The sequence below is a fragment of the Pygocentrus nattereri genome, chromosome 23 (assembly GCF_015220715.1).
Source record: "Pygocentrus nattereri isolate fPygNat1 chromosome 23, fPygNat1.pri, whole genome shotgun sequence".
NCBI lineage: Eukaryota > Metazoa > Chordata > Actinopteri > Characiformes > Serrasalmidae > Pygocentrus > Pygocentrus nattereri.
Window position 1 is genome coordinate 24024137 of NC_051233.1, and position 12602 is coordinate 24036738.

General features: G+C 39.6%; 1 protein-coding gene across 2 annotated transcripts in view; it reads right to left on the minus strand.

Moving 5' to 3' along the window:
* Window positions 1-12602, minus strand: part of doc2b (double C2-like domains, beta) — a 294549-nt gene that overhangs the window by 229168 nt on the left and 52779 nt on the right. For both annotated transcript variants that reach the window (XM_017699405.2, XM_017699415.2), the window contains exon 6: window positions 5462-5621. In XM_017699405.2, the coding sequence (XP_017554894.1) occupies window positions 5462-5621 (160 nt within the window). The remainder of the gene's footprint in view (window positions 1-5461; window positions 5622-12602) is intronic.

The window sequence follows — 12602 nt, forward strand, 5'->3', positions numbered from 1 at the left end:
ACATTGTGCATTATCCTGCTGGAAGAAGCCATCAGAAGATGGGCACACTGTGGACATAAAGAGATGGACATGGTCTGCAACAACACTCAGGTAGGCTGTGGCATTTAAACAATGCTCAATTGGTACTAAGGGGCCTAAAGTGTGCCAAGAAAATATCCCCCACACCATCACACCACCACCACCACCACCACCAGCCTGAACCGTTGATACAACGCAGGATGGATCCATGCTTTCATGTTTTTTACGCCAAATTCTGACCCTACGATCTGAATGTTGCAGCTGAAATCGAGATTCGTCAGACCAGGCAACATTTTTCCAGTCTTCTATTGTCTAATTTCGGTGAGCCAGTGCGAATTGTAGTCTCAGTTTCCTGTTCTTAGCTGACAGGATTGACACCCGGTGTGGTCTTCTGCTGCTGTAGCCCATCTTCTTCAAAGTTCGACGTGTTGTGCGTTCAGAGATGGTGTTCTGCATTCCTTGGTTGTAACAAGTGGTTATTTAGTTACTGTTGCCTTTCTATCATCTCGAACCAGTCTGCCCATTCTCCTCTGACCTCTCACATCAACAAGGCATTTTTGTCCACACAACTGCCACTCACTGGATATTTTCTCTTTTTTGGACCATTCTCTGTAAACCCTAGAGATGGTTGTGTGTGAAAATCTATTTTGCTAGACTTCCTTTTTCTTATTTTGGACAGTTTGGGTATTTAGTGGTAGAATATTTGTAGAATGCGGATTGTTTGTCAAAATGCTAGCCGTAATTTTGAGCCACTCAAACTGGCTTTTAACTTACACTCATTCAAGTTTAGCAGGTTCAATGTTATCCACAAGGAGGAGCTATTAGCCCCGAAGCAGCCTGTGTGTACATCATCAGAATGGAGTAAGTTGCATAAATAATGGTTATGGAAACAATTTCAGTTAAGATATGATGGCCATTTATTTCTAACAACTAGATTGTAGTTGACTTTCAGCAAAAAAGCAGAATGGAAGGTATGAAAGAGTGAAACTTCAGCATCAGTGACACGGTCTGAAAAAGGCAGAGTAGCAGAGTCTGGTATAAGACTAGGCCACTGGGTTAGTGTGATAAATAACTGTACTGTACCAGGTCACAGACTGGTGAAGATCCAGTGCATCACATCTGTGCATCAGTCTCAAGGAACCATAATACATTTTGAAACAAATCCACATTTGTACAAATATGGTTAAAAAAAAAAGGGTAAAACCCAAAAACACTGCTTTTTAAAATGACACATACAAGATAGACCCCAGCCTGACACTCATTCCTCATACAATTATGTTCCTCTTCCATTCCTGTCCCACAAATGCTGATAGATGATACAGTGGCGGTTTTGCCTTCTAGGTTAATGGTTTGTAATTAAAAGTGAACATAATTCCCATAGGGTACAACTGAACTGACAAACATGTGCTGTGAAAGTGACTGCTGTGCCTGTGTGCAAAGATTCTTTGTAACACAAGACAGAACAACATATGTGTGTGGGCTCATACGACAGTGAATCCATATTCATACCACCTTCAGTTATTTATAGTGCTACAACACAAAGACATGAAGTTAGTGGTATCCCGGAAGACGTATGAAAAATACTGCTGCTAATCGTATATCACACCTAATTGTTTTATTAATACGTCAGTAGTAACGTTCAAGGGAATGAAAAATGCGCACGGCAGTGAACTTGGATGGTTCACAGTGTTTACGACCAGAAATAAATTCGGTGATGGATCACTTACCGTTGAGGTTTTAATTGGGGCCCGCGGGGGCATGTCATGTGGTCTCGAATGGCCGCTAGCACGAACTGAAGGTGTTCCGAGGGACCTGCTTCTTACTTTGCACTAAAAAGACTTATCGTACACTGCAGACGGCTCCGATTTATCCATACCACGGACAATTTATTCTGACATAAACCTTTCCTTTTTGGGCATTTCTGCTAAGATAGACAAATTTCACCCTGAGCACAGAGTTGGACGGCAGAGCTGCTGTTGCTTCGTGATGCTTTGCTTCTCATTACATTAGAGGCAATGGGAGCAGAGGCTGGGAAGTCCTGTCTGGGGAGCGGTGATGCCTGAGGGGTGGCCTAAAAGGTTCCGAAAGCTCTTCATCCATCTCCTCCACATTTAGAGGCAACCCGGTATCCACTAATGTGAATCACAGATGAAAGTATTCTTACCACAATACACTTTAATGTAAATGTTAAGTTTTTAAATTGAACTAAACGATTGTTGAATGTTAAATGATGATCACTGACAGACATGATGTGGCACATTTATAGTACTGTGTAAATGTCAGACACCACTGTTCACTTACTTTCCTGTCAAAAGGCCCATTAAGCACACGTTATTGATTTTCAGTAGGTATATCTGAGGAGATTTGATATAATCACATAAGGAAAGGGAAAGTCAAAGGAAAATAAATGAAAAAACAGGGTTTTTCAAAACGGAACTCCTCAAAACCAGGCAAGACCCGGCAAACCACCAAAACAGCACGTCATGCTTTTAATTTTGAGAGAGGGGAAAATCAAGCTCCACTCTTGCTTTTGTCAATAAATCCAAAGGTGTTTCTTTCCATCTCTACACTGTGAGACAACTCAACAGTATGAGTCTGAAAGAATCCATATCAGGAAGGTGTTACTGAGAAGAAAATACACAAAAAAAGGAAAAACCTGCAAATCAAACAACACAGCTGTTGGACTTCTCAGAACACTGGACCAACCACTGAGTCCAAAACTCAATATCATTGAATGTGTTTAGGATTGCTTTAATCACGAGAAGCAAAAAATGCAAATGAAACTGCTAAAAAAAAAAAAACAAACACAAAAAGGAAGAAAAAAAACCTGCAGATTTCTTTGAAAAACCCAATAAACAAGTGAACAATGAAATGCTGAAAATCTGGTATTTAGCTCTTGAGGCTTCTGTGTAATTCTGTGAAATTTATGTTTCGACTTTTTCTTCTAACGCTGAAAATAACTTGTGATTAATGTCCGTCTCAACCAGAAATGAAGGGTGCCTCTGAATTGGGTACAGTACTGTAAATCTTTCTAAATTTCCTGTTTGTTTAAACCTTATTAACAGGGATTCACAACATATCGGCATGTGACATTATTTAAATATAAACTGAATCATTTCATTATTATCCAATCCTGGAACTGCAGCCGGTACCGGCAACTAATGATTTGGGATTCTATGTTTAGCTTGTCCTCACACTAAAGCATGTATAGTCACTATTAGTGAATGTTCCATCTTTTCCTTACACACGCATATAGCTGTGCAAATAAAATCTTTTACAGATGCTACTAGGGGGACTGATTCACATGGGAAAAATAATCTCAGCTATAAATTACAGACATGGGAGTGTGTCCTTGATTTATGCACTGCCTTCACACCAAAACGTTCCATATATAATGCACTCAGCTGCTCACAAGTAGAAAACATGTATAAAGATTTCATTTATAATTATTTTGTTTACCCAACCATCTATCTGCCTCGTCTTAAGTGAATTTGAATTTGTCATGTGTTATTAGCTTTGTTATTAGTTGAGGAATAAACAGCTAGCAGTCAAAACTACTGCATAATATAAAGGGTTTTTCTATCATTTTACATCTTACTGTTTTTTCCTTGGAAAAACACAAAATCTTTTCCACAAGATAAGACTGAATTTTATCTGTGGTTACATTTAGGGTTTGTTTTATAGAAGGTAAAGACTGCCAGACTTTTTAACGAAGCACCAGCATGCAAGTCCAGAAAAATGACTGACACGGTGGACCTGGATAAGACTAAAATCACAGAAAAACACAATTTAAAACAAATCCCATGCAAAAAACTTTGGCATCCTAGACTCCCAATGCTACGTCCACCTAATTGTGAATGGCTCTAGATGAGAGAGTCTGCTAAATAGCGCCAAATATTCACATCAAATACTGAACTGAAACTATCATGTCTGATTTATCTGTGCAAATTAAGTTTTGACCTTGTGTATGCTCACTGAACTTATATTACAAAATGCAAAAAAAACTAAATGATCAATTACTGGTACCTACTCCTAACATAAGGTATGGGGGCTGTCACTATCAATTCTATTAGTAAATGAACAATCCACCAATTATTTTGTTGATTAATCGAGTAGTCATTTCAAAACAGTTGAATAAAAATAAAAAACTGAGCAATGTCAATTGTGCATATCTACTTAACGATTCCAAATACTGTACTAATATGTCAAAATATAAAATATTTAGTAATAAAAAAATTAATGCAGCTTTTTAATTTCTTGCCAAACAAATGGTGCATCAAAAATTAGAGTACACACACTATATGGCCACCTGTTCAGCCAGTGTTTCTTCCAAAATCAAGAGCATTAAACAGGAGTTTGTTCCCCCTCCGCTACAGTAACTGTGTCCACTCTTCAGGGAAGGCTTTGCACTAAATGTTGGAACATTGCTGCGAGGATTAGATTGGATTCAGCAACAGGAGGACTACTGAGATCAAGATGTTGGATGATCAGCCCTGAACCACAAATACCACTCCAAAATCATCTCAAAAGTACTGGTCGGTGCTCCATCATTCTAGAGAACACAGTTCCACTGCTCCACAGCTCAGTACTGGGGGGTTTCATACCCCTCTAGCCCACGCTTGGCATTAAACATGGTGTTGAACACATACCTTAGTATTGTGGAAATATCATAATCATTTAGCATCAGTTACTCCTGTTTAGCATCATGTACTCTTGCTTAGCATTGTTTACTCTCGTATAGCATTATTTACTCCTGGGTAATAGTCTACTGAATATGCTTATAGGGGACCTGTCCAGGGTGTATCCTGCCTTCCGCCCGAAGACTGCTGGGATAGGCTCCAGCACCCCCCCGCGACCCTGACGGAGAAGCGGATTAGAAAATGGATGGATGGATGGATGGATATGCTTATAGGGACCAGCATATTAGAGTAGCCCCGCTTCGCTCAAGTGTGTACGTGCATAGCTGCACAAGAGATCCTCATGTAACCTTTTGGTCTATGACATTTTGTTCTAAAAGTTCTAAAAATGATGTTCAGCGTCTGTACAGGAGACTATAGGGAAGTGACAAGCACACCGAAACCACAGCATCAGAAATCTAAAAAGGCAAGTGTCATGGGAATATGCAAAAGTTGAAAAGATAACACCTCCATGGGGGGGTAGAGCGTTAAGAGCAAACTGTTGTGGCTCAGGTTTGGTTGTCCTCCCACCCACATGATGGGGGGGGGAGTGAATGCCAGATGAAGCTCCCAGAGCTCTGATAATAAACCTGCTGGAACTTCAACTCTACTGCATATAGTCCGTTTTCTTGATCCTTGTAACCAGATTCAACGAACACGCGAGTGCTGTCAAGTGAGGGATAGTAGAGCGCACTCGACAGTATATACATTACATTCCTTAGTATAGAAAAGAGTATGATCAGAATACATTACATAAATAAACACACCTTTGCTGTGGGCCCATGTGTAGGTAACTGGCACATTTCTGGCAGCTGGCTGCTCCTCTCTCTCTACGACTGGCCTCCTGATGTGTGAGAGCGGGTCCTTTACTGGACGAACGTGCTTTGGCAAGGCCTTATAGAACCAAGCTCCAGATCGCTTCCACACCTGTACAAGGAGAGAGAGAGAGAGAGAGAGAGAGAGAGAGAGAGAGAGAGAGAGAGAGAGAGAGAGAGAGAGAGAGAGAGAGAGAGAGAGAGAGAGAGAGAGAGAAGGTTAGACAAAGACAGAAAAAGCGATAGGCAGAGAAACAAAACAAAAAATAGTTGTACAGAGACAAAACACTGTCTGTAGCTAAAACAACAAGCAGAGCAGCTATTCAGAGGGTTTGACATTACACAGTAGACCTTGATGAAGCAAATAATAGAGTGCTACCACAGAGCTCAGAGAGTCAAGAGTAATAGCACAGTGAGTATCAACAGTGTGGAAGGGGCTTATGCTCAGTCAGCTATAGGTTCTATTTGACTTCTAAGCCATCTTATTCCTCTGAGAGATGGGACCAGTAAGATGCTCTGTCTGAGTAGAGTAGCTCAGTATCACATTCTGAGCTGGAGGGAGGGAATACTGGCCCAATCCATTTACACACTTTCCATCTGGCCAGGACTTTGCATGGGGATCAGGCCTGGACATAATGTGAAAATCGTAAACAATGGAGAAATACCATCCAACCAGCCTACTGAATCTTTTTCTAACAGGCCAGGCTAGGGCCAAGCAATGGCACACCACAAGATTTCTACACCCAGGGACTTAAATTCGATTCTTCTTGGTTAAACAGAAACAAAAAAAGACAGCCCAACAATAAGACACACAGAATTCCATTTTAGAAAGCATTCCAAACACAACATAGCTTAGTCATTCCAGTTAGCCAGCCTGCCTGATGACACTATTGTGTTAAGGGATATTGTAACTGCATGCTCCTGGTAGACAGGCATAAAGTGACAGACAGTAGGCACTAAAATGTCAGGGTTGACAACAGCTGCTGCCGGGTTGGCATGGACTGTTAACCCAGCTGCAGCCAACCAGCCACCATTTCGATCACCCAAGCCACCAACCTCCTGTGAGCCAGCCACACTAAAGCAAATCTGTTCTGCAACCACAGCCAATCCTGTGACGGCTCTCTCAAAAAGCTATTTATTAGTGAAACTCTGGAAAAAATATGCTGTAGGCACTTAAAAGAGAGATTTATTGATTTTTTTTTTTTTTACCAGACACTGACAGTTGAGATCAAATAAAAATGCTATAATGCTGCACAACCATAACACAATATGCTCTACAACAATATGTATTCCTAACAAATAATCAGCAATCCACCAATTTACCATTCTATGACAGCTAAGCTGAGCTTGGAAACTACATAAGCACTGCCTTTTTACCTTTCTGCATACATCATAGGCTGGAGGAACGAACATTGACCTTGATATCTTTAATTGATCATAATGTGACAACATTAATGTTGTTCACATCTAGTCTGAAACTGACGGAGTGCAAAGCTGCTTGACTTCCTATGCTGTACACATGCATTGAAAGCCAGGCTAACCAACAGAGCTCTGTGGTTAAGGTTGCAGTTTATAGAAGAACAGCTCATCTGTTTTTGGTCTCAGGAAGAAGAAAAAAAAAAATCGCATCCCTTTTTCATATATCTGAAAGTAAATAGGACATGTAATAAAAAAATTAAAGATGCTATATATCCATTTGTAATAATTACAGATGTTAAGTGTGGTAAAGCAATAAAACTGTAGTAATAAAGAACTTAAAATAGGATCCATGCATCTCTTTAACATGAATGCGAGTTTTAGGCCTAAACCTTCTCAAAACTATCATAAAACAGCGTAATATTCATAATCACTTTATAATAGCTTTCTGTATGGTGACTTACAGAGGCATTAAAGTCTTCAGAGGTTTCCCTTCACGACCCCTGAGAACAATTCTGACTCAGCAGGGTTCTCCAAAATGACACCAAACCAATCAGAATGACTGTTTACACTTTAACCTTCTGATTAGGAAAGTTTGAAACATTAATGGAATTCCTCCTTAATTCAATATCTGTCAAAACTACTTCACAGAAGTGGGATGCATTTATTAGCAAAAGTCCATTATAAAATAAAAACACCTTTAAAATAGCTTTAAAAAAGTAACTTTTACATACCATACAAACAGACACTTGCAGGAAAATTTACATTCGGAGTCAGATGTCAAAACTGAATGAATCCCTGTTGCCAGGAATGGATTTTACAGACCAGAATTCAGAGAAGACATTGTGAAACACTGCCCTATTTCAGGGAGATTACGTTGTAAAACGTGTGTCTTTTGAAATATATGCTAAGCTCTAATTTCTGAAAAGGCCAAATGCATAGCACTATGGCGGCAATCAACATCAGCTCAGAAATTTCTAGATAACGTACTAATCGAGAAAACAGCTACAGTCAATGTTGTTCTTACCGATGAGGGGGAATCATGTGCTTTTAAAGAGGATTCAGTCACTCATAAAGCTTCACAAATGTATTTCATTTGGAATCCCTGGCATCATAGGGCTTGGGCTATACTTTTGAAGGAGGCTTTGAAAGGCTGTTTATTATGTTCACAATCTTACGGTTCAGTGAGACTGTTTGGCAGGAAATCATTCAAATCTGTCGGGCTTTTATTGAAGAATTAAGCTTTGCCAGGGTGATGAAATACTTTGAAATGTACACTTCAGAAAGAAAACACATTACGTAGCTACCAGTGTATTTGTGTGGTCGTCTGCAGAAAATTGTAGGAAGTCTATTTTGCCAACAGGCTAGTGGGCTAGCCTTGTATCTACATGTGGTAGTTGGAGATTCTTACCTGTTTAAGTACATTTATATAATTACAGTTGCACAATACAATGAAATCCTTTTGTTTGTAAAATCCAGCCTAGAAAGCTGGTGTCAACTATGATATGGTGTCCTTGGAACAGAGAGGGCATCCAGCAGTGGATAAGTGGGCATGGGTATTGAACCCACAACCCTGTGATCAGTCGCTCAGAGTGAAAAACCACTGGTGAAGAGCCGCCACTGCCCTCCCAAAACAATTCCAAAGAAGGAGGCACAGTAAGACTACTGCAGCTGGCTACTACACATTAAAGGAGAAGATCCACACCAGGTAGCAGATACAGTACAAAGCACAGCACATTTGAAATCACACAGGAAAAATCAATGAACACGAAATCAATTTTACACTCTACTGTTTCAGATTTAATAGACTTAAACTTTCTACATCATGGAGCGAATTTCTTTCGTTTCATATTAACTAACTTCACAATATCGCTGTTTCTGAGCTAACAAACACGAAGCACGAGGTGAAATACAAAGCGACTGGTCTAATAACTAACTATGGTGAAAACGGAAGATTAGAATTTCTCTGTTAATCTTGAAGATTCAATTTTAAGCCACGTCATCTACTGTGGATTAGACACCAGCACCTGAATACCCTTAACACTTATGCCTACCCAGGTTAGCCTTGTTTCAAACCATATTGTGGAGATGACCACTGGTTAGAAAAAGAAAACCACCCCACTGCCTCCACTAGAAGTACATGGCTCCACAGTCAGCAGAAGAATGTTTTTACAAATTCCTGCACCACCTTTCAGGACAATCTCAAAAGGGTCCGACACAGCACAGCAGTTGAAGAAGGCCCAGCAGCGCCTTCTGGTCCAGTTCTACACTGCCCTAACAGAATCCATCATCAAATCTTCCATCTCTGTCTGGTTCGTCTCTGCTTCTTCACCTAGCAAGCATAAGCTACAGCGGACAGTTCACTGTGCAGAGAAAAGCACTGGCTGTTGGTTCACCACCCTCTAAAATCTATTCGTCCTATTCTTTTTGCATTGAAACAATCAAATTTATCTGACACTATAATAAGGCAATAAGACAGCATAATAAAATAAAATTAAAGTCAAAACTTTATAAACAAGTTGAATAATCTTACAATATTCTTACAACAATTACACAACAAGACATACCCAATATGCTGACTAAGATTGGCTTGATCAGATGCCATTTTTCCAGTGCATGAAAACATATGAACGTGGTTTGCTCATATTTGTCCTCTGCTTTAGACAACAGGAGTTGAGGAGTAGAAAAAGAGATGAAGATGTAGAGCTGGATGACGTCCAAGAAAAGATGAGAAAGACCAAGTGCAACCTGTCCTTGGATGCTATAACTATATAAGTCTCCTTCAGTCAAGATGGTCATTAGATAACAGCCTTCTAGAGTGAAATGAATTCCGTCAGGATGAAGACAGTGATATTAACACTCACAGTCAAGGATAATGGTGTGAAACTACAACGCACTGAAAGGTCTCTTCTCTGTTACATGAACTTGACTGAGCAAAATCCTGCCCAGGACAAACAAGACAAAGGCTTTCCTTGAACCCTGCAGCACAACACTGACACAAACGTGCCAAGATCAAGATCTGAGAGATGCCTTAATGTTTTATGTTTAACAGCTTATGTCACCTGCAAATGTTTTGCTGTGTATTCTACTTAGCAAACATTTTGACATCTGTCATGACAATTAACAGTAATTGTAACATGACACTTATATTCCTGCTCATAATTTGTCATCACAACTAATGACAGCATATAACATCTGCCGTGAAGTGTTTATGGCATGGTTAAGTCAATGTTATGTATTGTCACCAAAAAATAAATAAATAAAAATATATATGAAATTATATAATGAGACATTTATTTTCTGGGCATTAATAACAGTTCTCTCCAACCCTGGTCCTCACATGGACCGAGTTATTGAGACTGACAAAGAGACTATTAAAAATCAGTGGCCTCCTATATGTGATATGTGCTCATTATAAATTGAGAAGCTATTGCTTATATTTCCATTCATGTTCCCTACAGAAGGAAAGGACATGAGAGTGATGGGGAAGACCGCAGGCCACGAGGGAAATACGTATAAGCAGTGAGTGCTGTTTCAAGGTCAAGGAAGAGAAGGAAAAGGAAAAATAATGGAGCAGCTGTATCTCTGTCTTCTGCAATATCTACAGACTCATTATCTCCAGAGCTGTACTACAGGGATTGCATCAGGCTCCCTTAACAATTCCGTCTATCCCATCAATGCAGCGTACACACACACTCCCGGACGTACATGCCTCCAGTGACAAGCCGCAGGCCACAGCTTTATATTTGCAACTTATATATGTGAATTGTGGTTTTGATTATATTATACGATTCCAAGCAAACTGCGCAAATTTGGTCCATCCGTTATAATTGACAGTTCTGTACTAGACATACACTCTCTGGACATTTTATTAGATACACCTATCTTGAATCTTCATGCACTCATGCACTTTGTAGTTCTACAACTACGGACTGTAGTCCATCTGTTTCTCTACATACTATGTCAGCCCACTTTCACCCTTTTCTTAAATGCTCAGGATCACCACAGGACTACCTCAGAGCAAGGATCATTCTCAGCACTGCAGTAACACTGACATAGCAGTGGGATATTAGAATGTGCTGCGCTGGTGTGAGTGGATCATACACAGCAGTGTTACCTGGGTTTTTAAACCCTGCGTTACAGTGTCCAACTCTGAGCTTGCGCCAAAACAAAGTCTTACCCATTTTTACTAACTTTTTATTGTTTGCTCAACTTATGTACACTGCTCAGACATAACATTATGACCACCTCCTTGTTTCTACGCTCATTGTCCATTTTATCAGCTCCACTTACTCTATAGGTTCACTTTGTAGTTCTACAGTTACAGACTGTAGTCCATCTGTTTCTCTGATACTTTGTCAGCCCCCTTTTACCCTGTTCTTCAGTGATCAGGACCCCCATCGACTCTCACAGAGCAGGTACAATTTGGGTGGTGGATCATTCTCAGCACTGCAGTGACACTGAAGTGGTGGTGTTGTGTTAGTGTGCGTTGCGCTGGTCTGAGTGGATCAGACATCAGCAGTGCTGCTGGACTTGTTAAACACTGTGTCCATTCACTGTCCACTCTATTAGACACTCCTACTTTCCTCCTTTGGTAGCTGCTCTTATCCAGAGCAGCTCAGAGTTTCTATCATGTTACAAAGGTAACAGGGTAAAAGTAGCATTGGGAGTGTTACTGGTGTAATGTGATGTGCCCAGGCAAGAAATCAGCACCTGGTCTGCTACATTGAGGGAAGTTTTCCACAACACTATGCCAGTCACATGTTCCAAGTACAGCTTTTGACAAAATACAGAGGTCTGCTGACTTCTAACATCTGTATATTATGGAATTTTGGACTAAGCATGGTGGAAAGATGGTTTAGTATTTATTATGTCTAGCAATTCTGTATATCCTATTTGGCCTTTGCAATGAATTTCCTGTTGCTGCTCACAAAAGATTAAATTGAATCTATTTAATATAATCTAATCTAATAATATGATGTTATCACCAGGATTTCATAAAATAGACTCAACTCAGCATGATAGGTGGAACTGTTTATCAAACTTGTCTTCATTCTGAAAAAAGAAATCATTATATGGGCTTTTCCACTGAATTGGTTCAAACTGTGGTCCAACAGTTAAAAAAATTCATCCCTCAGATATTAACAAGCATTATGTTAAGATTTATTTGAATCTAATAAATCATTTAATAATAAATTGAAATAATATAGGTAAATATATACACAAGGTCAATATAGGTAAATATATACAAATATATATATATACAGTGGGTTGCAAAAGTATTCATACCCCTTGAACTTTTCCATATTTTGTCACATTACAACCACAAACATAAATATATTTCACTGGAATTTAATGTGAAAGACCAACACAAAGTGGTATACAATTGTGAAGTGGAAAGAAAATTATACATGAATCAAAACATTTTTTACAAATAAAAAACTAATAAGTGCGACGTGCAAAAGTATTCAGCCCCCCTGAGTCAATACTTTGTGGAGCCACCTTTTGCTGCAATTACAGCTGCAAGTCTTTTAGGGTATGTCTCCACCAGCTTTGCACATCTAGTGACTGAAATTCTTGCCCATTCCTCCTTGCAAAACAGCTCAAGCTCAGTCAGATTGGATGGAGAGCGTTTGTGAACAGCAGTTTTGAGATCTTGCCACAAATTCTCAATTGG